The 27057-nt window shown below is 34.3% G+C and overlaps 4 protein-coding genes across 8 annotated transcripts; 2 read left to right on the forward strand and 2 right to left on the reverse strand.

Moving 5' to 3' along the window:
- Positions 1-415: 415 nt before the first annotated feature.
- On the reverse strand, positions 416-3123 carry LOC128175031 (ribonuclease H2 subunit C-like). The gene is made up of 4 exons (XM_052840405.1): positions 2912-3123; positions 1719-1790; positions 854-1017; positions 416-499 (listed from the first exon to the last, which is right to left on the reverse strand). Exons 1-4 carry the CDS (start codon positions 3057-3059, stop codon positions 440-442), a joined length of 444 nt encoding a protein of 147 aa, XP_052696365.1. The 5' UTR covers positions 3060-3123; the 3' UTR covers positions 416-439.
- A 178-nt stretch (positions 3124-3301) lies between these two features.
- LOC128175032 (uncharacterized) lies at positions 3302-6134 on the forward strand. The gene is made up of 3 exons (XM_052840406.1): positions 3302-3578; positions 5208-5320; positions 5887-6134. The coding sequence occupies exons 1-3, from the start codon at positions 3398-3400 to the stop codon at positions 5899-5901; spliced, it is 309 nt and encodes a 102-aa protein (XP_052696366.1). The 5' UTR covers positions 3302-3397; the 3' UTR covers positions 5902-6134.
- Positions 6135-8383: 2249 nt separating this feature from the next.
- On the reverse strand, positions 8384-20706 carry LOC128176244 (tectonin beta-propeller repeat-containing protein 2-like). 5 transcript variants are annotated; one of them, XM_052842432.1, is made up of 17 exons: positions 20609-20706; positions 19482-19760; positions 19090-19218; positions 18812-18943; positions 17500-17657; positions 16839-17275; positions 15435-16313; positions 14075-15257; positions 13660-13875; positions 13286-13427; positions 12985-13183; positions 12771-12854; positions 12301-12531; positions 10765-10961; positions 10211-10301; positions 9931-10080; positions 8384-9804 (listed from the first exon to the last, which is right to left on the reverse strand). In XM_052842432.1, exons 2-17 carry the CDS (start codon positions 19740-19742, stop codon positions 9644-9646), a joined length of 4650 nt encoding a protein of 1549 aa, XP_052698392.1. In that variant the 5' UTR covers positions 19743-19760; positions 20609-20706; the 3' UTR covers positions 8384-9643. The 5 variants fall into 5 exon arrangements, with proteins under 5 accessions (XP_052698392.1, XP_052698394.1, XP_052698396.1 ...); XM_052842434.1 differs by having other exon boundaries at positions 20636-20705; XM_052842436.1 differs by having other exon boundaries at positions 15435-15746; positions 19482-19757; positions 20609-20700.
- Positions 20707-20985: 279 nt separating this feature from the next.
- Positions 20986-25476, forward strand: LOC128176245 (dehydrogenase/reductase SDR family member 7-like). The gene is made up of 9 exons (XM_052842437.1): positions 20986-21008; positions 21240-21399; positions 21608-21757; positions 22444-22550; positions 22817-23009; positions 23883-23929; positions 24621-24740; positions 24956-25122; positions 25238-25476. The coding sequence occupies exons 2-9, from the start codon at positions 21273-21275 to the stop codon at positions 25293-25295; spliced, it is 969 nt and encodes a 322-aa protein (XP_052698397.1). The 5' UTR covers positions 20986-21008; positions 21240-21272; the 3' UTR covers positions 25296-25476.
- The last annotated feature ends 1581 nt before the right edge of the window (positions 25477-27057 follow it).

Below are 27057 nucleotides of genomic sequence, written 5' to 3' on the forward strand. Positions count from 1 at the left end.
TGTAAACTTACGAACCTGCAGAGGTCATCGCCATCTTATGATATGCGTACCAAACGGTACGCATATCGGCTTAACACCAGTGATACAGGGGGTGTTACACATATTCCTCTTGGACATTTCTAGAGAGGGTAGTGAACAGATTTTTAGCAATTCATTCAAATTAACTACAGAACTTATTATATAGCGCCTTGTTCTCCAGATTAGACTTTTTAACCCAAATCTTGAGTTTACACTACATATTAAGATATAACTTTAATTGTGAAATGGCTTTGATCAATGAACCAAGATATAAAATCAATTAATTAATCAATCATTTAAAGGTCACAAAATCAAGAATGTGAAATGAACTAGAAACACAACTGACTTGACCACATCATACGTAAAAGTAATCTGTGTAAAATATCAACACAACAAATTATATATTCATTAATTTTTAATGTCAAATACTAACATTGCTTATTTGACTACTGGTTACTGTAGCTTCAGTGGGGCTGTGCAACTGCAAAATGAAGAGTATACATAAGCTGCTATAAGTGCTATTACAAGTATCTGAATAGCCAACAAATGTGTTGCCCCATCATTCGGAGCTTCATTCATATGTTATCAAAGGATTTAAACGTGTATAGCATATAATGCAAACAAGTATAAAACCTGTAATAGTGCTGGAGAAAACAAGACAGAACAGACTGGAATTTGAATCCAACAGGACTCTTAATTCTAGTTAAGTGCTGCACATACATATACATGTAGATACAGATAAAATTCAGTAAATGCAAATAATTTTACTTTGTCTCATCTTTTGCAGATATCCTGACATCATTTTAACTAGCCTACCATAAATCATCACACTTACAGTTTTTGAGAGTTCGACCCAGTCCAACATCTGAGAGAACCTGTCATCAGCAGAGGGTTTCTTGTCCAGATTCCAGTAATGGAATTTATCAAATGTGTGTGTTACCGTCACTGTCCTCTCTTCTTCCTCAGTAAATGGCCGCCTTTGCTCTTTCATGATAATACCTGCAATCATACCTTTTATTCAGTGTGAGGGGCAGGTAAAAGTTGAATAACAAACATCTGAAAAATGCTGTTTATCCTTTTGATAATCAGATTGTATATCACTATAATATAAAATTGCATCTTCACATAAGGATATAATATCCTTATGTGAAGATGCAATTTTAAAAGATGTTTTTTTGGTATATTCTTGAATTAATTCAGCTTTGAATGCAGAAGTTTAAAGTTACTACAGTGCCACTGATGATAAACTTGAAATTTTATTCGCTAGGAATCCACAGGGACCAAGCCCGTTTTGACATTAATTTCAATGTAACCATATATAAAGAAAGGTCTTTATTTATGGTTACATTGAGGTTATGTTTAAACGGGCTTGGCCCCTGTGTAGGAATCAATGCAAAATATGCTTCTTATTTAAAAACAGTAATCAATATTCCCCTTCACATGGCCAAGTGTGACTAAATAAGGTATCCATATTCCCCATTACATAACCAACTGACTACTGCTAGATAAGGAATCCATTTCCTCCACTTGACCTATTTTCTAGAAAAAATTACTTTAATAGTTATAAAATTTCCTAATGAGTATCTACCGAAAAATGTCAGACTGTAAGGTTTCTAAAAGGCTTCATGAAAACCACACCCTATAAACATTTTGCATTTGTACGGTAATTCAGTTTGCTCTTTATTTCTACATAGACAAACCTGTATATCCACTGGGAACTCTCTCCATCTTTCCATTTAAAGGTCTACCACGAAAAGTTGCTGTTAACATCTCTGAAAATAAAGAAGATAATTAAATTCTTTTGCCAATGCAATTCAATAACTAGTCCATAATGTACATTACAACTGTATTACAACCCTTTCAGAACATTTAAGTGATAATTATTATAATTAGGACATGCCCTTTTCCATATCATGCAGCCTGACGGCCCTTGACCAACATTTGATTAAAATCAGCTGTTCTGATATGCTTCCGTTTATTTATGCAGCATATTACATGTATTAGAACAGCTGATTTTAATTAGATCGAGTCCTCAGCAATATTGATCCTTACCAATGGGCTGATTTTGGTGTCTCATGGAGTTATAAACTATAATACCTATTTTATAAGTCTTGATCTGGCCATGGGTGTCTTGGGAGGATGCAACTTAGATGATATATATTGCGGAAAAGTATGCACGTTTTGAACCCATATTATAACTGATCAAGTAACAGTACTGGCCTAATTAAGATCAATTCTCGCCAAGTGCCATTTCTCACCAGGTAGGGCATTGTTATGTCATTTTGGGAGGAATGTTAATTAGGTTACTTGGCAAGAATTGCTGCTAGAGGCCAATACAGAACAAAAATAGTATAAGATTCCTTCAATTTATTGTCTATTTTAGAGTTATCATTTTCATTAAAATTGCTCAATCAAAACCCAAAATCGAACTTCACCTAGATATTATTATAATAAATCTGTATACCAATTTCATTTCAGTACATGCAACCTCTGCGAAGAAATGAACAGAATTAAACTGTTAGTGGATCGGACCAACCGACTGACCGTCAGACGGACAGCAGCAAAGCAGTATGCCCTTCCTTCTTCGAAGGAGGCATAATGATATGATAATGTACAATAATATTATATACCAAAGTCTCATAAAAACCACTAAAAAACATACAATATGTGCAAATATTTTCACATAGCAAGCTCCCAGGTCGTCCATCCGAATTTTTTTTCAGAGCTACGGACCTGCTGCAGCTACTATTCACCTATTTATCTTGTTGATTCAAATGAAATTGGATGCTGACATTGTTAATCATGATGATCATGTGGATTGTTGATTGAAAGCATGCACCATGATGTATATAGTATATTATACTGTGGTTGTACAGAAGCTATATTTATATACCTTCGCCATCTTCTCTTTTACACCCCTTTATTGAGGTGTTGAAATACCGATCTACTTCAGCTTCCCCATTGTACTTGATCTCACATGGAAAGAAATGCACCGATGAGTCTTTCTTTGCAGATTCTACAGTAATTTTCTCCAAATTCATCTTCCCGCGGTATTTAGTTTGTTTTTCTGATGACGGTTCGTTCGATGCGTCATTTCTAGACGTCGTCTAACGATTTTTCTATAATGAATCAGTGTACATTTTTCTCATGCAATAGCTCTTTACTTTCTTCTGTTAGTTTCTTTTTATCTGTTACGAATTATTACAGTACATAAAGAATTAAAAAATCTTTCATTCTGGTTACATTAATGTACGTCCCTGATGAACAATAATACCGGTGTATTAGCAAGTATGAAACTAAATGCACCTTACACATTTAACACCTTTTCGATGAATGTTATGATGTCGTACTGTAGTATCTTGATTCTTTGAGGTGTAGAATGAAACAACGATTTGAAAGGAAGGGAATTAAAATACCCGTATTTGCCAAGAACGGAGCGCTTTTATTTCTTGGTTTTTGTGCGTGGCACTATCTTGGAGTGACATATTACAACGCAGTGAGTGCTAAGGGTCAGGCTGAACTACGGCGAGAGGGTGTCCCTGAGAGCGAAATTGACAAACGTAAGTACTGAAAGAATTTTCATCTTGAATCTTTAAATTATATTACAAAATCAAAGTATAAATAATGGGTAAGATATCAGAGGAAATTCGAGATGTTCCGTAAATCAAAGCACTGAAAGTACTTGAAGATCACCAAACACATTTCAGCTTCAAACTTAATAAGTTACCTGATCAATCGATTACCACTGTAGGTGTGATCTTTTGAATATGAATATAAATATGAAAATTTTATTGTCATCAACATCAATGTCCATTGAGTAATATAATGGATGGGGGAAATAATGATGGGCCAGATTCCAACCTGGGTCCCCTGGATCTCTAGTCTGGATCTATCTGCCATTTGAGTTAATTTGTTTGGCAAAGGTACTTGTGTGAAATCATAGTTGGAAACCTATGGTCTGTTTCGCTTCTTTTACCTCTGAAGAAAATACGACCAACCACAAGTTTTGACAAATCCTCATCTAAATTGCGAACAACTTGTTAAAGTCTGTGTATAAATAACAATTGAAAATCATATGCAAAATACCAGCAGTGCAACTTTTAACGGTGTTGTGCTATAAATGTTTCTATCATCAGTGGCAAATTTAAGGGGCAGTGGGTGTACCTTGAAAGCTAGGGCTGCGCAATAATACCGGTATTCCGGTGTATTGCAGTACGATGACAAAAAATATCGTATTGCAATACATTTTTTCAATACCGGAAAACCAGGTTAATTGATCAGGCTCTGAATTTCGTTACGGACTCGGGATTCCAAAATTCTGATTTAAATTAAAATGGCTGATGCAATCGTTCCAAACATGAAAAGAAAGTCGGAGGTTTTGATATTGTGACTGCTCAAAGAGCCTCTCTAAAGCAAAAGAATGTTGACCTGTTGATTTTCTTCGTAAAGAATTTGAAGTAGGTCCTTTTGCAATTGGAATTTTGTCTCCCTGAAGGTTGACACAATCAGTCCAAATAATCATATCCTATAGTAACTGTAAATTCATTAATTATTGCATGTTTTATTTTCTTTTTCCACCAGACCAATGGACTGCCTAAAATGCATTGTTCAAAATGTACCTAGTAATTAACTGACTACTGTACTTGGGTCTAGTTTTGCTAGAGGATAAACCATGTTATGTTTCAATTTTTTTTTTATTCAAACAGTTTATGAATTAACAGTGTTTGATTCTTTATTTTAAATAGGCTTAGAGTGCAAAAAAATTATGTATATAAATCTTTATATATATATTAATCTATCAGTCTATCAACATTTAAAAAAATCAAATTTTGATTAAAAAAAAATATTGCAATACATAATGCAGTACATTTGAAAATATAGCAATATATTGCAATACAAAATCCCCCCCCCCCACCCCAAATACCCAGCCCTATTGAAAGCTTCCCCTCAAATTTATATCCAAAAAAAATAATTTTAGTTCCTTAAATTGTATCAGGGGGGGAATGATTGATTGATTGTTCCGCCCCATGGGCCCCATGGGTCTATATACATATGTATTACTGCCTTTGAGGATGAGTGGTCTACTCCAAGTAGAGTGGACTAAAATCCCTCTAAAACCTGCAAGATGTCACAGCTATTAGTGCATATCCTTGGATTATTTAATTTTGTACATTAATTTTATCTTTCAGTGAGTGGATACAGAAAAGTTATGTACTCTAATTCAAGTGGTGGAGAGGTGAAGAAAATTCACTTTAGGACAGTGTTTGGAGGTGAAGTAATGGACAAAACACAACAAAATAAGGTACATTTCTTGTTATTAAAATAGATTTAAATTCTAGAACCACAAGGCAAAATTTTAACAAACTTCTCATAGAGCAATCTTATGTGAAGGGCTTTCAAATTTCAAATAAAATGTAGGGTATTTTAAAAATACTTTTGGACAAGAACGAAATTGCATTTAATAATAAAAAATTATTTAATATACAGGTACCATCACATTTATATACTGGTAGTTTAAACGATAATTGCAAATATATCTCCAAAACAAATTCAAAAATCTTGCACATGAAGGATGATTATTGTGGAATCAAATTCATTTTTTTTTTGGGGGGGGGGGGGGGACAATATTCTTATTCATTTAAAAAAAAAAATATGGTTCAAAGGGATGCAATTATAGGAGGAATATCTATTTGTATTTACAAATGCTTATATCAGTCATTGGAATTGATATGAATTTTTGAATACATGTATTTGGTACAGAAGAAATCCACGAACAGTAAGCTACCAAGACTCTATACAGTCTTACTATTTTATCAAGTTATCATATTTAAAACTATTTGAATTTCTATATTTTTCGTCTCTTTTCAGGGTGAGGAATTGTAGCTCATCATGTTCTTCTTTGAAATATACACAATGGATGTCTGCTTATTCTGAGATACAGACTCTTATAGATGATAAAATTATTTATTTTGCATGATAATTCATAAACTGGTGTGTGTTTTATGTACATGTATAATTTAATGTTTGAGTGTTTTAATTGTATATATGCAAATACTGGAAGATGTTTCCAGATAAAATTCCATGTAAAATGAAATAAATGGTAACTTCACTTAAAATGGTTATTTTATATCCCTGGTACATGTTTATATTTTGCCCCATCCAATTTTTTTGCCATTTTATACATCAACCCAGTTTTGGAGAATTAATCTTGACTAGTTTAGATTGTAAGATGAATTTAAAAAAAAAACTGAGTTCAAAGAAAGTGAAGAACTTTCATTCAAATCATACTCAATGTCAGTGTGTTATAAGAAAAGTTGTGTTTACTACAGTGTCAATCTAATTAAAATTAGATCCTTCATGCTCTTGTATTTGATCTATTGCTGTGATTTTAAAAGGATTTCAGTCCACTCTATTTCTGAGCAACCATTATATAAATAGTGCCTGTTTGGAAGGGTAACAGTTGAAATTGACACCCCGAGAAAACCACTGTCAACCGACGCGAAGCGGAGGTTGACAATGGTTTTCGAGGGGTGTCAATTTCAACTGTTATCCTCCCAAACAGGCACTATTTATTTTGTTATACTGAAAATTTTTAAGAAAATTTTACTGCTTTTATATAGGAATAACGTGAATTCTACAGCGAACCGTACGCGCATAATTTTCGCGCATGTAACATTTTTTATTGTTATATTCAGAAGTATATTCTCATTATATAACTCTATATAGACGAATAGTCAATAATTGTAATATCAGCTCGTCCGAAAAATATTGACCAGTCAATATTTTTTAGATATTGACCGGCTAGGAATAATATCTAGAGAACATTCCCTCTATTTCAAATAATCGCCTCTGATTTGTTGATTCGTAAACGGTGACGTAAATAATTCTTCGCGACTCCAAAACAAGGTGACGTCATAATAGACAGTCAGTCAAGGCAAGTAAACAACGAACGCGCAATGCAACAGTTTGCTATCATAACGGATATAAGGATTTGCGAATTACTGTGAAGTAAAATCAGGTAGAACACCTGTCTGATAATTCTTACGGTCGGCGGAATATCACAAGTGACCGTTTGATGCTGAGGATATTTTGGAAATGAACTTTGCACAAAATTGAATTCGTGAATTCTTTGTTGAGCTGAGAAAATTACGGCGATCTGTTTTCAATTAATTTCTTAAATTTTGGTTTGTTTCTTCATATAACAAAACAAATGTTGACTGTGTTTTCGGGCAACATTGATTATATTAGCCCCCTTGGGACAAAAATATTGCCCTCCGCTTCGCGTCGGGCAATATTTCGTCCCTCGGGGGCTAATATAATCAATGTTGCCCTCAACCCCCAGTCAATATTTGTATAATGTTACCCGTTGCCAAGTGCGTTGCTAACGCTGAGGGTAATAGTAAATATTATTAACTGCGTCTTAACCAATCAGATTTCAGTATTTAACATGAAAGTATAACAATAATCCTCATCCTCAAAGGCAGTAATATATACCGGTATATATATGTGTGTGTGTGTATATATATATATATAGAGAGAGAGAGAGAGAGAGAGAGACCCATGAGGCTTAACAATCATTTGTTTCCCTTGACAGCAACATATCAAATATGGAGCGTGAAGGATCAAATTTTAACTATATTGCTACAGTGTGAATTGAAAACCCTGTATACCCTATAATATGAAGCATTAACTGCGTCAGAACAGTAGACAAGTTGACACACTCTTTCCATTGTAATTACTGGTATAACATTATATAAATAGTGCCTGTTTGGGAGGGTAACAGTTGAAATTGACACCCCGAGAAAACCATTGTCAACCGACGCGAAGCGGAGGTTGACAATGGTTTTCGAGGGGTGTCAATTTCAACTGTTATCCTCCCAAACAGGCACTATTTATTTTGTTATACTGAATGTCTTTTTTAAAATTTTTAAGAAAATTTTACTGCTTTTATATAGGAATAACGTGAATTCTACAGTGAACCGTACGCGCATAATTTTCGCGCATGTAATATTTTTTAATGTTACCCGTTGCCAAGTGCGTTGCTAACGCTGAGGGTAATAGTAAATATTATTAACTGCGTCTTAACCAATCAGATTTCAGTATTTAACATGAAAGTATAACAATACATATTGCTTTTATGATACTCTTTTAAAATAAAAGGTTGTGTGTGTTGAAATTAGGCAGTTGTTGAGCAGAAACAATTCATGCAACCATAACTTTACTTCGTCTGCATTTGGCATGCCATTAGCTGTAAAAAAATCTTGTTATTTAAATAGAGAGAATTGAAGTTGGAAGCTTCATACACTTTTGGGGAGAGTGACTTCACCAGAAAATATTCAATTAATCATATTGAAAAAAAACATACTTCAAGTTTATGGAAATTTATTTTCATAGCAATGCATGTTTTAACACTTCAATAAAAATATAGAATGTAATGCATATATGATCACAGAAATAATTTAAATTAACATGATCTGACACAGTGTCCAAAGGAAATACATAGTTAGAGAGACAAGAGCTATGTATTGCAGTAGTAAAAATAAAGAACTATTAATCATGTGGTATATATATATGTATATTTTTCTTCAGATTGTTCTTGCTCCTACATGTACCCCGATTTACGAATAAAAATTGTGAATACTACACTAAGAAAAACAAAAAACATTGTATTGAATAGTTTGCATGTTGTATATATGTGGTTGAATAAAAAACAAACATATCAAACTGCTCCACAAAATTCCCTCCATATTGATGTGAACAAGATATAATTGACAGTAATGAATAATCGGACATTTAAATAAAATTCTCTGACAAACAAGAACAAGAAAAACAATTCAAAATGGCAAGACCTGGTTAGAATGTACATGTATGTTCATTTTTTTTTTCATCGATGGAATGAACTGAATTGGGATGTTTTAGAAGGCAATAATTCCTTAAACAATATATTTCTTAAGTTATTATTTTAAAAATTTCATGTTACAAAACATGATTTTCTGTTTTAAAAAAATGTACATCTGTTTTCAGTATGACATCTTAATTAGCGTATTGACATATTATTAGTATATCGCATACAGCTAGCAAACTGTTTGACTAGAAATAACGATAAATTAAAACAAAAACACATCAAGTAACAACAACCTTATCTATTGCAACCAGAACTAGACCTGATCAATACATATGTAGGTCTATTAGAGAGACTTAAAAACTACTTGCTTGAAGATCACAGTCCGTCTTTATGCCACTGAAAATACATGTATAAGTAAACTCAAAGAAGGAGCGAATGTACACCATGCATGTGTTCAAATTCTACCAATCAATATTTAACAGTTACTATTTACTGAGGACATACATGTCTAAACATCAATCTGGCCTTCTAAATATGGCGTAGTTTATTCACATGAAAATCAAACACTGTACTGATTTTAAAATAAACTTATAAAAAAAAAGGAAGCATGCGTAAAGAAGGGATTGAATAAAAAGAAGTATGATACAGCATTGAAGTTATCTGAACAAACAATAAGAACACATGTACTTTATAGTAGAGCTTCTGCAAACCAATTCAATATTCTATAATAAATATTTGGTAAATTACAATATACTCCTAGACCCCTGGTGTATTGATATCCTATAGCAGCTCCCAACCATCGTCACTGGACATACTGACGGAGCTTCTCTTGGGTAGAAGTTGGTCCAAGGCAGAGTTACTGCCCTTCTTTAAACACTTGGTGTATCTTTTGTAGAGTTGTCCCTCTTTGCTCACACCCCACATCTGATCCGAGTCACTCACTATAGATTTTAATTTGTATATTTGAGTACATGGTGAATAAAATTTAAATATGTTAGTAATTGCAACTTATTACTAATAGTTGATTACCAGTAGCATTGTCCAAAGACTTAAAACTTGTAAAGTACCTGATATTTGATAAAAGACACCTGGGACTTTTCTCCAGTAATCTCCTGTGGGATTTTTCAGGGAAATGCCATAGCGACAGAGGATTTCTCCATTGGGATTCAACGCCCACACACATGTGTCGGATACAGTCAATTGAGTGGCTAAAGTTCCTGTGCAGCAAAAATACATTTTGAGACAAAATTGATATAAATGAGATAATACATATAAATAGTGGCAAACACTTTCAAAGTTTGATTTGGAATCTATGATACCAAATTAAGAAAGCACTCAATGATTTACCTGGAACATGAACCCATTCTTCTCCAATTGGCATGTTTTCTGTAACACCTCTTCTGGCATAAACTTGACGACGATTATCAATTGCCCAAACCTACAGAAAGCATAGTACAATATCATGGCCTGGTTTCATAATTTTGCAATTTTTCAGGTACACTGCAATCAGAGGGAGTTATTAGTATACAATATCAATTTTTTTTTTTTTTTTGGCAAATTTGGAAGAAAATCTATAGCTGTCAACATTTTTATTGGCTTAAATCATGTTTGGCAATTTATGAATTTTTCTGTAGGAATAAAACAGCTGATATAGAATTTCTGCATGTTAAATATTTTGTGATATAATGATCATAAAAATAGCCAAAAATAGATAGTTGCAGAAAAAATTGAAAGACAGTACTGTACATTGCATTTCTTCATAAAATCAATAAAAAAAAAACTATCATATAAAATAAACGAGAAACTATTCAAATATGTAAAATATATCTAAAATTTTCATTTATACATTTTATTTTATACATTTTGCAATGTACATGTAGCTTATTAACAAACTTTCATACCATGAAGTCTTTGGGTCCTGTGGCAATGTGTGTGAATACAGTAGTGGACTGCTTGCCCATATCTACGGGAAGCCAAGCAGCATTGAGGGAGTGAGAGGTGGGGGCCTTGACCCCGATTCTCTGGTACACTATGCCCTGATTGTCTACCGCCCACACATTGAGGGTCCCACAGCTGATTGATGTTAACACAGTATCACCTGAAAATCAATACACACGTTTTCCTGCTATCAAGTAACATTTTAAACATAACTTAGCACATTGCTCCATATGATATTCTCATTTTTACAGGCTTAAAAATATTTACCATGCATTTATTAAAAGAATAAGGAATTATTTTTTGAGTATTATGAGGTGATTAAAAACGGTCAGGGGTGATCAAATTCATTAAAGTCCAATGAGGTTTTATGATAGATTTGATCACGCCCGACCATATTTGATCACCTCGTAATATACAAAGAATGATTCCTTAATATATTTAAATAATTTTCAGCAATTGTACAATATAAAAATAGTCATCAATGATATGAAATTGACTACACATTACAAAATCAATTTTTAGTGTATATCACAAATATGCTGGAAAATGTGAATATTATGGTACCAAAGTGTAATTAGTACAACTGAATAGTCATGCAGAGTCATTACAGTGATATATAAATCTGACCATAGTGCCTGTTTCTTCTCTCTTTTAAAGGTTAATTCTTAAAAGTCTTCTTAACATCATACCATATGCTATTTCATTACATCCATAGATTATTTTCCGTATACAGTGTATATATTTTTTTTCATTCTCTTAAAAACAATTATGAGAGTTTTGGAAGATATACAGAATAGACTGGAAGAATGAAGTATCTAGACATGTATGTGCATATATATGATAGAAATATGATGATATAAGTAATATTCATTATGTTTCTTACTTCCAGTCAAATCTAAAATGAACATGTTATTTAAAGTAAAACAGCTCTAATACAGTTCCTAAAACAACTGTTGTTACAAGTTCATGTAGAAACATTTCTCTTTCAGTAGTTACACATTCTGTATAAAGTCATCAAACATGCATAGATTTTTCAGGAACACTGATATCACTTGGAAAATCTTATTTTTTTCATCTAGAATGAAATAATTCAAAATTTCCAAATTCTCTTTAGATTTATTGACATGGGTATCTAATGGACAAAATACCAATGCTGCCATTATATTGTTTGCTAATGCTTTGAAATCTACGGTTAGTTTAAAGTTAACCAAGATTTTGCAAAATTAATCTCAACATGAACAGTTTCAAAAGACTTGGCACCATACTGCACTTTCATCACACCTGTGACTACACTTTATGAACAATTTTCATTTCATAAATTTCATTTATTTCTTCCCTTATGCAAAATCAACCCACAGGTAAGTGTTTTTATATTCATGTATAACTCAATATTTACCATATTGAAATATTGAAGTACAATAAACTTGTAAGACCATTAAAAAAAAATTAAGATGACAGAAACTGACTGCACACCAATTAGCTTTAAAATAGTTACTAACCTAGTTGTGATAGGTCTAATCTGCACCAGTCCACACCCTGGGGGTTACTGGGCCTGACCCCGCTGCGTATGAAGATTGCCCCATCCTCCATCAGCACCCACACGGCATCACGAGAGGTACACAGACAGATAATTGGCTTCTTGTAGGAGGGAGACAGCAGCTGGCTGCATTTCTCCAGGCCAGCTGAGAATGTGTAGATGTCCCCATTGGGCTGAAGGGCCCAAATAAAGCCTGTGGAAATTTTTAACAGGATGGTTTAGAGTTTGAAGATGTAATTGTTTTCAGCATCAAGCTCATTTACTAAGTTTAAATTATCCTATTGTTGCATTTAAATAGCTGCAGTTCAATCTTAACGAGACATGTTCAACTTTTGTTGTGTAAACAGATAAAATCTGCTACAGTTTCATTACTTTAATTAAATACCTCATGACTAGTTTTTACAACTTTATCTCTATTTGTACATGTATTACCATCATTGCTGGCTTGTGCAGACACTGACTTCCAAATGACAGAGGATGCAATCCCACGAATCTCTGCTACGTCCCATAAATGTCCTAAAATGACAGTTTAATGAAAAACATAGTGCATGTTCTTCCAGACACAGCTGCTCTGCTTTGTTGTTTACCCAATATCCGAGAAAAACCCTTTTCACAACAGAGTATGTGTATTATATAGGTGTATTACCTTGAATGACACCTCTACAAATCTGTATCATGTTTTTGAATTCTGGACACACCCACACACCACACCTCCCTGCTGTGATGAGACCCGCATTCTGTGAGCTGAGGAGGGAGGCAAGCTTCTGGGGATCAAATTTCTGGGCCAGGGATCTCAATGCATCAATTCCTGATACATCTTTTACCACTATTTCACTGACTGGAACCTGCGTTTAATAAAATGAAAATCATTAATGTATTCAATAGGGATTTCATATTTCTAAAATACAGTTGTTTTTATCATATTTATGCGACTTAAAAGAATATACCTCCCACCACTTTCCATCCCCTGTAGGGGTTTCCATGGTAACACCTGTGGTGAACCATATTCTCCCTAAGACATCTAATGCCCATAAAACGCCATCCACACCAAAGGAAATGGCACTGAAGAGCATTTCTTGGGATGATTTGCTGTAATGGAGAGACCGTTTACATGTACACAGATCAAAATGTTATGTTGCATTTCACAGATTCAGTATTTCTTTGATTTACACAAAACTAACGTATCATACAAAGTCTGTAGATTCGGAAAAAAGTTACAAAGTCTTAATCAAAATGACACCAAGTCCTAGAGTTTAAGAGTTTAGAGTTTAAATTCCATTTAGTATATCATTTATCTAAAACATCTTTCAATGTATTTTACCATTTTAATTGTTTCCACCATTTTCCTTCCCAGCAGTCTTTGCTGATTCCATCCCGGTAGACTAGTTGGCACTGGTCAGTGACCCCAATGACCACCCCCCTGTAACAGGCGATCTCAATCAGCTTGTGGTCACAGGCAATCTTTAGCGCCTTAAAACATGGCCTGTCTCTGGACAAACCTTTCTGCATCACCACCTCACCATTTGTCTTTATGTACCTAGAATAAAGTCATTCATTTATGTATCATGATGCACTTATTACAGTCACTGTAATTGTCTGGTAACTGCCTGTAAAGCTGAGTACATGTTCTTAAAGTACCGGTACAACCAACCAATTCATTCCAATGTAAGGTCAAAAGAATCAATTTAGTCTCTCTCTCTCTCTCTCTCTCTCTCTACTGCTAAAACAATTCTTACCAAGCCATGGTCTCGTCCACAGAAATATATTGCACTTCCCGCACAGCCTCAATCCACTTCATCCCCTCCGGATGCTTGGCCACTATCTTTGTTCCCGCATACACTGTATCCTTGTAGAGTCTCCACACAATGCTCCCAGAGCGAGACACTGCAACCATCTTGGCATATCCATTGGCTTTCTGCCACTTGAATCCTGGACTGTTCAGACTGCAGTACCAGAGATTTGAACTTCTGTCCACATGCCAGATGTGTGTATCCGTCAGACACAGACAAGCCACATTGCCTGTAGTGTACACCTCTGTCCAGCTGTTGATTATTTTGTATGAAGGTTCGTGGTCAAACTTGTCATCTTTGTTTACAAGATCAGTACCCTCGTCCTCCAAGGTTTCATTATCTGCTGTGGATGGAAGGAGAGGATGATGTTTTACGTCCTTCTGTGAGGTTACACTTGTGTTAGATAGGTACATAGTGTAAAAGTCATCAGTAGGGGACTCTGGAGTGGAAAACACACTTCTGACTCCCTGGTCAGATGTCATTATGAGAGAATTATCAGAGGATGAGCTATCTGAAACTTGCGTTGTTGCATTTAATTTCTCTAATGATGAACTTCTCTTTGCAACTTGGGTTTCGCTAGTTTTTAGCACAGAAGATTCTAAAGAAACATCTTTGGATTTCTCTTTCAATACCTTGGGTTCTAATACTATGCTTTTTTCAGAGCTTAATTTCTCTTTTTCTGAAGTCAGTATACGTGTTTCGGCTGATTCAAGAACAGGATCTTTATTTTCCAATTTCACTTCCTCTTTTTTCTTTAGACTATTTACTGTGTCAAGACTTGTCAATTCTTCTTCAAATTTTTCCAAACTTTTAGTTAAAGAATCATACGCAGAATTCTGTGAATTTTCCAGGAAAGGCACAGCCAGATGTGACTGTTCTCCTTTTGGTAACTTCTTACAACATGTACTTGGTGATGGAGATGACTCCCTACTCCGGATCTTTTTCACATTGCCCACGGAATCAACAACAGTCATCAACTTTGGCTCCTCAATCACATAGGAACTCTCACTTGCATCACTTTGAATAGAAATCGAGTCATAACTTTGAATAGAAATCCTGTCCTCCATGTTTCCATGTAAATGGTCCTTTCCATGAGAGGGATGTCCCGATTCTCTGTCACCTTTCGATCCTGGGAAGACAAGGGAGAGAAAATGCACATTTGCCAGTATAAGCAATGTATTGGTATTTTTAATATACAATCTACCCAAAACATTTGATTTACATCACAAAAAATTTAACCACCATAATCAGATATGAGTGACCATTTAAAATATGATCTTTACAAAACATCATCTTCAAACAATACCTTTCTTTTTTTTCTTATGTCTTTTAATCTTAGAATTAAACACTATATCATCATCTCCAACTGCAGATGACAATCTTTCTTCCGTCAAAGTTGCTGTCGGTATGACTGAATCAGGTGATGAGCTGCCGTCTTTTGTTGACTGGCTGACAGCACTAGCTGTCGGCATGCTTGGATTGTGTGATGGACTACTGTCTTTTGTTGACTGGCTGACAGCACTAGCTGTCGGCATGCTTGGATTGTGTGATGGACTACTGTCTTTTGTTGACTGGCTGACAGCACTAGACGGCCCCCTGGGTATCAGTTTGTCAGAGGCTTCAAGAGAATGTTTGTTAAAAGAATTATCACAATGAGAATCTGCTGAACAGGAAACAGAATCTGTCTCCAAATCATCTTTTAGAAAAGGATTAAAGCGAGTGGTTGGGATATCTGACATTTTATTGCTACTGTCCTGAGAAGTGTCTTTCTTAAAAGAAGGTACATCATCACCAAACACTTCTATTGTCAGTAAATCTGGAGTTTCCAGCTTGACAACTGGAGGCAGTTTTTCATGAAGTTTTGTTACATGCTTTATCTCGGGAGGAAGATCCTGAGGAGGCTGAGCCTGAGGGTGATCTCGATGATCAATCTCGTGCTCAGTTATCTCAACAGAGTCCTCAAGATGATCCATGGATGAGAGGAAATGCTCAATTCCGGATTTCACTGAGCCTCCAGTTAGCTCCATTGATTTGAGTTTGGTCTGGATGAAATCAAGTGGGGAATGTGATTGCTGACTAGACTGTGGAATGTTTGAAACATGGAGTGTAGATTCAATGGGCGGTGCAGACTGTCGCATTAAAGCATATTTCTCCTTTTCATGCAATAGTTTATGATACAGAGATTCTGAAACAGGAAAGAATTGAAAAAGCTAAAATTTATGATAGATACATGAAGAAAATAAACAAAATGAAAAAAAATTCTAGCAGTAAAAAGAGTTTCTTAAAATGAGGACAAATAAGAGCTGCAATGACTTAAATAACAATGCTTGAGAAAAATGTAAAGATAGTAAATTTATGCAGTATGAACAAGCAAACTTCGATGAAGAAAAGAAGCTGATGATTATTTATTTATGCATTTATCAATATCTAAATCCTATACATGTACTGTATAAGTGGTTATTTACACTGGTGGTTAAGTATGTGTTTTCTATGGTCAAACAATATGTGTGGCATTAAATAAATAGATGTGTGATTGACCACACCAAAGATTTGGGTTTTTCCCCATACGCCAGGTGTATTTTAAATGGTTTTAGGCTTACAGCATAACTAGTGTAAATTTCCCCAATGCATAAATAATATCACTTTTCAAAAAACCATAAAAAGTCAATTCAATATTTTCCTTCAAGGACGTTGCAGAACTCAGACTTACCTCCCTTCTTTTCTGGATATAAAGCTACTCTGATAAGATTCTTTTCATTATTTTTCCTCAAAATGAAGATTTCGTCCTCAGTCACGGCTACATCTACCACAGCTCCCAGAGCCCTCTGACTCCCCACCACCGAATTATCCTCAGGGCACAGAATATACATGGAGGAATCATTCCAGGTCACGAGATACTTCTCCATGTAGAGACTCAACGGCCCGAACTGATGGTCAGCTGAGACTCTACTGGCTGGAATTCCGTTTTTGAACAACAACTGGATTTCTGGGTGAGTTGAGTTCAGCAGTTCTTTGTAAAGATAAGTTTGGCTGACTATCCCATTCATGTCAGCTTTCCAGATCCTTGCCCCTGGTCGACATGCATAGAGCTGGGCATCCTCTGGCTTACACATAGCAGGGATAAAACAAGCTCCAAATTGTCCAGCGCTGGAATTAAAAGACACATATACCTCTGTTGTTGTAAGTTTTATGACTTACATGTATAACAATTGAACTTTAACAATACGTTGAAACTGATGTTAATATCAACAAATTGTTTTCTAGTGAACTTTCTTTAAGCCCTGCTCATTTTCATATACAGCATGATAAAAAAGGCTTTTACATAATTTTCAGAGAGAAATAAGAGCTTGGGAGAGAAATGTTTTTCGTACATTTTTCTGTCCTTTTGTCCCACTTGGACTGTGCTCTCATCCATTTTGTAGATCACGCTCCTCTGTTTTGTGGAGACAAGAAGTGACTTGTGTCCATGGTCTAATTCGACTACACTGGAGCCGGCCTCCGACAGCACAACAGCTGATTTACATTGACCCTGAAAAAGTTTAATATCATTTTAACAGAATAGACACATACCATGCTTTATCATTTAAATACTAAAACTGTGTACATTGTACTAACTTTACCGGAAATCTTATTTTATCCTGCCTCATGTCCATTTATTCAAGTACATGCTTACCGTAAATCTGGAAATTTTTATGTCAATTAATTTTTGCGAATCCAAATCATAAAGCTATAGATTGATTTTTAAGTTTTAAATTTTAGCGATTTGTCTTCAGCGCCAAAAATAAATATTAAATGCGACACATTTTGACATGCACAATGATAACTTACCTTCAGATATCGTATATTACCGCCGCCTCTAATTATATCTTTACCAACTTCAATGTATGCAATTTATATCTTGTTCAAATTACCGATATATACAATAATAGCGGTAAATGCAACAAAACTACCTAAAAAGGTATCTTGATATGGATTTATAGTGAGATAATTATCCCACTTAGCAATTCACACATTCACATGCTATGGTTTGTGCACAGTACACAAGTATCGGAGGGTTACGTGTCAAACACAGGTGATGTTTTTCCTGTGTCGAACGAGCGAGAATGAGAGGAAAATGCCATCAAATTGGCGGCATTAAGCGAGAAATTCAAATTAGTGCACAAATTTTTATATTCTGTGAATTTTGGTGTCCTGTTGGTACACTGTGAATGTGGTAAAAAAAACCCACTAAATTCTGCGTAACGCTCGTACATATCATATGTATGAATAAATCATGCATGCATGCAGTGTCATCAGTATACATGTACACTAAAGATAGACATAAGGTTGCCAGTCAAACAAAGATACTGAGTGAAGCCGTTCTCCACACGATTGTTATAGCTGGGTGGTAATTACCTGGGTATATAAACAGGTTTTTTAAATGACTACTACTTACTGACACCTGTTCATATAGTAAAGAGAAGAGACCAGCCTTCGGCAATATTTTTATTTACTTTTTTTTTAAATGTTCATTAATTTTTACGAAAATTTTTTTTTGCAAATGCAGAGCATGCGCAAATTTGCTAAAAATTTATCTACGGCAAAAATTTCCATATTTACGGTAGGTAAGGAGTACATACGCAATCTACAATTCTAAATAATGATTCCAAAATATAGAGAAAATATTCTTTTGATGTTCACTACCTGGAATGCATCAAACTCTGTACAAACAACCAGTCCCTGGTCATCTCCAGTAAATAGCTTCATTCCATTCAGACTCCATTTTGAACAGGTAACTCGTGCCTTGTGTAACCCTTGCACAACAAATTCCTGAAGCTGACAAAAATATAAAAAGAAACATTAAGAAATCATTATACATATGTTTTAATCACTTGCAAGTTATTTCTATTAGATAACTTTTGACAGATTTTAAAACTTAATACAACATTTATTTCATATTTAATTGTTTATTTCTTACATACCTTCTTGTTTTGACCTGGGATGTGAGATGGCAGCTGGAATATGTATACAACTCCTTTCTCTGTTCCAATGGCAACTTGACTCTCAAGCCCAGTGTGCAAAGCAATAGTTGTAATGACATCATTATTAGACTGTAAAAAAGTTATAATAAAGTGTAACTTGACGGTTCTTAAATTTAGCAAAAATTCGAACTCATAAGGATCAAATTATTTATCAATAATATTGAGTAAAATGCACATGTTTAAAAATCAAGACCAACCACCTGTACACAAGTAAAATCAACAACAATTTAATTAGATATTTCAATTCCTAGTACATGTATTTCTCTAAATAAAATCAACATAATTACATATTTGTGTAAGGTTATTAGGTAAATTTATCTATGGAGACTTACATGTGTTTTCAATTTCTCAATCAATTCCTTCTTCCTGTCAAAGAGGTATATCACACCTACATTGGTCCCCAGAGCTATGTAGTATTCATTGGCATCCACACATTTCAGAATCAGATCGCAGGTTGTTAGAAGTCCTTTCTGGGCTCTGCGCGGGATCTGTGACAAGAGATAATCCAGAGAGCGGTGCTCCTTGGGAATAGGGTGAGGGGGTGGATCTTTGGACACTACTGAAGGATCCCCACCTTGTGTATTTTCTGTCATTTTCTCACAGCTTACCTACTAGTATTTTTTTTATATACAAGATTGAAATCAAGACGCTTACATCAACTATACTCTGTCCTGAGATTTTGCTTCCACCACTTTTTGCTTGATATTTCGATAATCATAAATACCTTTGTGCTCAAACAGTGAAACTATGTTCATTCACTAACATAAAAAATGTCCAGATTATCTGTTTTGAAAGAAGGCCCCCTCTACCGCTTCAGGTTTCAATACACATCCAAAAATAGAAAGTGTACAGGGATTTTGCATTGCATCAGCCATTACTAAGCCCGGATGATAATATTGAAAAATTGCGCAAGGTAACCCAAGTACTTCTGAATGGAGAAAGGAGTTAAATAATTCCCATTATAAATCTCCGAAAAAAAATTGTGTTTTCGTTCCTGTGAACTTTTCTGAGTGATCGAAAAATGATAATTGTTCAATGAAGATATCTTGGAAATATTCCCTTATATCGATTTCAACTGTATTTCTTTCACAGGTGTGTGTATTTTTATTAAAAATCATCAAAAAGTGATGGAAGCAATAACTTGGGGCAGACTATATGCATTTTGACATAAATTGGACAAATTTGCAGAGTAAAAGAAAAGTATAAGATTTTGAGGCTATCAATTTCGAACGACGATCAATATGTATCATCATTTAATCTTTAAATCCTTGTAAACCGTCTAAGAATCCTAATTTTTGCATAAATTTGGTCATTTTACAACTGTAAAGAGAGCTAACATCCTGATGCATTGTATGAAGCAGTAAACGAAAAAGTTCTTTTCTCTACAATATGCTTCATCTGTATAAAAAAAATTAAAATTTCAGTATGAAAACGATCTTGACGAAAAAATAAATCTAACCTAATCATTGTCAACAGTGTCCCATACCTCTAACCTTCATATTTTCGATTTTTGTGTGTGACAGTCACAGATTTGTTTGCTGACGTCTTATGACAAGGAAAGGGAATGTGTAATTTGAGTTATATCACAGTAGAAAAAGACAAACTATGATTGTTTAAGTTGATCCTTTTAGTTTTTCATTCAGATTATAAACTATGCTCTTACAATTCAAAACACTAATTTTTTTAAAAATTGAATTACTTAGCCTATTTGATAGGATTTAGAAAGCTGCAACTTATTCCTACTTTTACCACGTTCTACCTTTTTGACTTTCGGTTTGTGAATAACAAGAAGGGTTGTCTTTAAATATGTCTTATTGTATTCAGAGTTCTATGCCATGTTACCTACGTTTCCTTGAGTGGCATGCAATGCATACTAACTTAATTTTGTTATTATGTATAATCCATCAAATACACGTATTGCAATTTCAGTCAATATTTAAAGCGATTTTCGGAAATTATAAGTACAAAGTCCGATTTTGGACTGTGGATGCATTTACAAATGTGCAGTCTACAATAAACATCCAATAAATATGTTTCAACTACATTTCATATATACATCAAGCTAATTCTTACCACTGTCTATTAACTAGAGGGAAGCTTTGACAAGGCAGTGCTGAAGAAGGATGCTTGACTTTCTATTCTACTGTTTTCTCGGAATCTTGTTTACCTACATCATACTACTTGTCCTAATTTTGATGGGAGATTGTGACCTCTATCTACAGTTTGCTTCTAAATTTGGAAAGAAACCAAGTAAGCATTTTAATTTTTTAAAACAAATTTGTCATAGGACTATTATTTTTTTTGTGTATATAGGAGTCTTGACTTACCTAATCCCCAGCACGCAGCCTCATCGCATTAATATAAAGGGGATATGTATTAAGAGTGAGGGGAATGCAAAATTACTTGCTTGTGTCGATTGTTGTTACAAACATTTAATGAAATGTACATATCTTTTCAGGTGCATTGAATGGAAAAGTTGTTTGGATTACAGGGGCTTCGAGTGGAATTGGTGAATGTCTGGCATATGAGCTTGCGAAAGCAGGATGTAAACTTTGTCTATCTGCTCGCAGAGAACAAGAACTGAACAGAGTTAAAAAACAATGCCTTTGTAAGTTCTATTTACGTGTGACAGTCAGAGTGGTTTGATCTTCTATGCCAGGTACAGTACAGATCAGATCCAACCTAACAGAAAGTAAACCCTGGGTTTACTTTTGGGGTTTACTCTGGGTTTTAAATACTATTGCAGACCCAGAGTAAACCCCAAGTAAACCCAGCGTAAACGCAAAGTAAACCCAGAGAGTGAACCCCGATCAGAAGTAGACCCCTGAGTTAGACGTGTGTATTTGAAACACACAAGGGGTGAGAATTACAGGCAGTAAGATAATAACCGGTAGAAGAAAGAAGGGTCTGCTTCACATTTCAATGTTTAAACCGCGTGTAAACCCAATGTAAACCCTGAGTGGACCCAAAGTAAACCTCAGCTGATTGAGCACAAATTTTCAAAAAGTCAACCCTGAAAGTCAACCAGGGGTTTAGTTTGGGTTTACTGTGGTGTTGAGTTGGGTCTGATCAGTTTTTTAGCTCAGTTGGTAGAGAGCACCTAACTGGAGATTCAGGAGCCCAGGGTTTGAATCCTGGTCTGGGCCATCATCATTTCTCCCTTCCAGTATATTCTGGTACTTCCAGTATTATACTGGTACTTCTGTATTTTAGTTTAAAACAATCGGACTTCCATACTGGCTTCATGATGTGTAGGATAGTTTTTTTTTAATTTATTTGACATTTATGCACTAGTGCATGGAAACATTAAAGAAGAGGATATTTTGGTGCTGCCTTTGGATGCTCTGAAATTTGAGACACATTCTTCTGCAACTCAAGATGTTTTGAAATACTTCAGCAAGGTTAGGAGTTTTTGATTCTGTATTTTAGGTTAATTTTTCACTACCATTGATTTATCAAAGCTGTTGAAATTGATTTTATTAGTCATAAATAGTCTCCCTGTTTTATGACAATGTTTTTTTTTATCAAATATAACTGAGTGCATTTTTAATATGCAAGTTCTAACACTGTATGTTTTTTGTTAATTTATCATTTGTAAAAATTTGTACACATATTGTATACTGGTATATCTTTATTACATACATATATTCATGCAATTTCCCTCTAGATTGACATTCTTGTAAACAACGCGGGCCGGTCTCAGCGTGCCTTGTTTGAAGAAACCTCTTTGGATATTGACAGAGAGGTGATTGAACTAAATGTTCTCGGAGTTCTCTCCCTTACTAAGCAAGTGCTCCCTCATATGTTGGAGAGGAAGGAAGGCCACATTGCAGTCATGAGCAGTATTGCAGGAAAACTCAGTATGTTCTGGTCTCACAGAAAAATAGTGGATTCATTTTTTTCTTAAATGATGAGAAAAAAGGTTATGTGGTATATTTGCGCGGGGAGTGGGGGGTATCTTTTTTTCACTGATTGTGTTTTCAATATTCATAGTTTGATCAATTTATAGATTTTCAGAAGAATTGAAGTTCTTTTTGAAATGGAATTGTTTTCACAGAAATGAGATCTGTTTTATGACTAAAAAATTTATAGAATTTGTTTTTGCTGAAATTAAATTACACAAAAAAAATTCATAACATTGTAAGTAGGCAACTTATGTACAGCGAATCTGTGATGATAATGGAATACTTTTTTTTTTTTTTTAAATTCACAGAAACTTTGGATATACATATATATATGTATTGTCCTTGAGTATGTAATAAAGTAATGGAATCCAACATATTATAAAAAATCAACTTGTTTTTACTTTTTTTTTGAAACAATATGAAGTTACAGGTAAATGAAAAAACTTGAAAGCTTGAAGTATTACTCAGAAATCATTGTACATCGTACTTGTATTTTTTTACGTCTTACGTTCAAATATTGTAAAAATTTATAAGAATTTAATTGCACTTAATTCTAAAAAGGTATTTTCATAATTTTTTTTTATTTATAATTAAAAAAAAAAACTTCAAAATATATCCATTTTATGGTGTCAGTTTTTTTTTACACATGATAAAAGTATTTTATGCTTTTTACCATTGATTAGATGTTGAGTTGGGGTTTTGGAAAAATTAATTTAAGATTGTGTAAAGTATCATTTTTAAATACAACAAAATTGGGTCAATATTTATGTTCCCTTTGAATAATTAGCTTTTCCATATCAAAATGATTTAAATTTATATTTGGTTTAGGTGCTCCCAGTTCAGCATCATACACAGGAAGCAAGCATGCTATACAGGTAATGTTTGAAAGATGAAATTCTCTTTACACTTGCACTACCTGTATTTTACTTTCATGAAATATAACTATCATATCATTTTCAACCACCATTTTGAATATTCTTTTGTAATAATCATTGTTCTCTTTTTCTTTAAAAAATCAAATCTATATTCTATAGTTGATCAAATTGATACATGTACATCAATGTATGAACCAGTGACAAACTACTGGTGTATGTACATGTACATGTTACACTAACTACCGGTATTTCTAATGTAGGGTTGATTTTCTATACTGGCTTTAAATTTGTTTTACAAGTGTTTAGCCTTGTTCAATATTCATGTGATGGTTTTCTACCCTCTTGTGGAGCATATGGCTCAGTGGTTATAGGCGTGGTTAGGCCAGTATTAACCGAAAGGTCGCTGGTTTAAACCCGGCTGTGGTCACGAGATGTTGTGCCCTTAGACAAGGCACTGTATAAACATTGTCTCAGTCCACCCAGCTGATATTGGATACCGGATTACGATGGGGGTTAACCTGCGATGGACTGGTGTCTAATCCAGGGGAGTCGATGACTCTAATCCGCTTAGCACCTCTGAAACCAGGGATAAGCACCGACCTTATGCACCCTTATGGCTCAGAGAAGAATTTTTTCTACCTTAGTGGCTATGTGAATATTGTGTGTTGAATGTAAGGTTTTCCTGTTATAGGGCTGGTTTTCTACCCTGGGTGTAGAGATGTCTGACAGGAATATAAAGGTCACTCTTCTCTGTCCCGGACCAGTCTTCTCCAATCTCCTGGAGACAGCCTTCACTGGCAAGGCTGGAGAGGTATGGAACAAGCATAACTCTATAAAATCACTCATAGTCCCACTGTTACACATGTACTTAGTACTATGGAATTTAAGAGTAATACAATAGATGAAAGTAAAAAAAATTGTAGCAGCAACATGTTGAGGTGAAAATAAATAAACGAAAAAGAAATGACAGCAGATGGGGATATCTGTTTAAGCCAAAAATATGTTTTCTTTCTTTTTTGTTTGTAGGAATTGAAGGGGAAAATGGAATCATCTGAAAAGAGAATGTCAACTGCTAGATGTGCAGAGTTATGTGCCCTTGCCATTGCCAACGGTTTAGATGAAGCATGGATTGCTCTTAATCCTGTGTTACTATTCACATATATGTTCCAGTATTTCCCAAACCTATCTAGGGTGTAAGTACAACTCTCTCTCTCTCTCTCTCTCTCTCTCTCTCTCTCTCTCTCAATTAAAACAGCAATATATGATATCTGACATAGCAGTATCAGTCTAGCATACCAATCATTTCAGAGGTTCCAAAAGAATGGGACTGAAAATGTTGAAGAAGATACGTGAAGGAAAAGTTTAAAAATTACAGTGCTATCATACCAAATATGAAATACTTTCTATTCTGTGTTTGAATTGAATAAATGCACAGTGCCATGTATTGTTGATATTACTTTGTTAAATGATATGATTGCATTTGAATTTTTTGTATATAACAAAAAGCTTCATAAATAAAGTTTCTTTTACGTGATATATACAAGATACTGCATATTAGTTTATTATTTCTTGAAGCTTGTAAAAGGAGTACATGCATCTAATGTTAATGATCATAGAGTAAAATGGCAACCATGCCATGCTACATGCTGTGTTTCATCAATATTCATTCAATACTACATGTAATTGTCAATGATTTCATTGCACAGGCAGCTGACGTTATATATTTTTCTCATAATAAGAAGATATATATCTTCTATCTAATAATATTAGGTAGAGCCCCTAGAGGGTATACATTTTTTATTATGAGAACAATGAATAATGTCAGGTTCTTGTGATTCATTTAAATTTACATATTCTTGAAATTATGTTTTTATCCTAATCCACAAAAAATAATGCCAACAAATAATGAAACTACAGTAACAGTTTTGATTTTAATCGATGAACTATCACCTAGGTGGTATGGGGCACTTAGCAATATTGATGTGGGTAAAAGTATATTAAAATCAAAATACATTCACTTTTACAATTTTCAAATTTAATAATATATTATTTAAAAAAATGTTTCAAAAAAATTTTGGAAATCTAAAAATGATAAAAGCTTCACCGGGATTCAAGCTCGTGACATACAGATTCTTGGGTAATGTTCTAACTCGTTGCACTACACTGTTGAATAATAATTTTTGGAAATACTTTTTTTTTTTTTTTAAATTGACTTTATTGTTTATTTGAATAGGAAGTACGTAGCTACAAATCTACACAAGTACCAAAAAAGCCATTGCAATTCATATAGCATAAGTATGCCATATTATTGATCTTAAGTGACCTTGGCTCTATACCAGCCCTCGATTTTATTCATTTATCCAAAAAGGAGGGCCCTTTCTTTTACTAAAATCACTGTAACATAGGAGAATACATTAATGAAGGCATTACAGTCATTGTAATACAACAAAACAGTCAGTCACTTATAACATAATAGATAATAAAACAACAAGGACAAAGTCGGTGAGGTATTGCTTTACAGTTTCATATTACTGCCATTGAAGTATTGCGTAACTGTTATTAAAGTTTATATTACTGTCATGGGAGTATCATATAACAGTTGTGGACGTCCTCATAAATTTATTTATTAACAAATAAATTGTAAATAATTCGAACAAAACTACAGCATCAGCAAATTAAAGAACCGTGCTATGTACAGTAAGTGTAGTAACACATTATGGAAATCTACAAAATTATCTCTCACTGAAGTACTACACAACTGTCATTTAAGTACCATTTGCTACTTGAAACTCGTTAAAGTACCACATATCTGCACAAGAAAGTTTTAACAGTATATGTTTTACATCATCACTATAAATATTACTAAAGAACCCGTACAAAAACCAATGAGCAAATGGCAGCATTAAGCACAGTCAATTCAATAGCGGAAACCGAATATGAGGTAGCACATAAATGTAAACAAGGTGCAAGTAAAGGCACCAAATTACTGTAGTTGAGGCGACAGTCAAAGCCCCAACTATTCTGTAAATGAGGTGCCAATAAAGGCACCACACAACTGTAAATGAGGTGTCAGAAGTGTCTGTAAAAGCACAATTTAACATAACTGTAAACGATATGCCGGTAAAGGC

The sequence above is a fragment of the Crassostrea angulata genome, chromosome 3 (genome assembly GCF_025612915.1).
Source record: "Crassostrea angulata isolate pt1a10 chromosome 3, ASM2561291v2, whole genome shotgun sequence".
In the NCBI taxonomy this organism is placed as follows: Eukaryota; Metazoa; Mollusca; class Bivalvia; order Ostreida; family Ostreidae; genus Magallana; species Magallana angulata.

Excerpts from the sequence above, each read along its gene's own strand:
- LOC128175031 (XM_052840405.1), bottom strand. The coding sequence starts at position 3,059 with ATGAATTTGGAGAAAATTACTGTAGAATCTGCAAAGAAAGACTCATCG. Across the intron at positions 1,018-1,718 it reads AGTTCCCAGTGGATATACAG|GTATTATCATGAAAGAGCAA; the intron begins GTTTGTCTATGT and ends GTATGATTGCAG. Across the intron at positions 500-853 it reads GGGTCGAACTCTCAAAAACT|TTGCACAGCCCCACTGAAGC; the intron begins GTAAGTGTGATG and ends TTCATTTTGCAG.
- LOC128175032 (XM_052840406.1), top strand. The coding sequence starts at position 3,398 with ATGAAACAACGATTTGAAAGGAAGGGAATTAAAATACCCGTATTTGCC. Across the intron at positions 3,579-5,207 it reads TGAGAGCGAAATTGACAAAC|TGAGTGGATACAGAAAAGTT; the intron begins GTAAGTACTGAA and ends TTTATCTTTCAG.
- LOC128176244 (XM_052842432.1), bottom strand. The coding sequence starts at position 19,742 with ATGACAGAAAATACACAAGGTGGGGATCCTTCAGTAGTGTCCAAAGAT. Across the intron at positions 17,276-17,499 it reads GGACAAAAGGACAGAAAAAT|CGCTGGACAATTTGGAGCTT; the intron begins GTACGAAAAACA and ends TTTTAATTCCAG. Across the intron at positions 12,855-12,984 it reads TTGTAGAGGTGTCATTCAAG|GACATTTATGGGACGTAGCA; the intron begins GTAATACACCTA and ends CTGTCATTTTAG.
- LOC128176245 (XM_052842437.1), top strand. The coding sequence starts at position 21,273 with ATGCTTGACTTTCTATTCTACTGTTTTCTCGGAATCTTGTTTACCTAC. Across the intron at positions 21,400-21,607 it reads TAAATTTGGAAAGAAACCAA|GTGCATTGAATGGAAAAGTT; the intron begins GTAAGCATTTTA and ends ATATCTTTTCAG. Across the intron at positions 22,551-22,816 it reads TTTTGAAATACTTCAGCAAG|ATTGACATTCTTGTAAACAA; the intron begins GTTAGGAGTTTT and ends ATTTCCCTCTAG.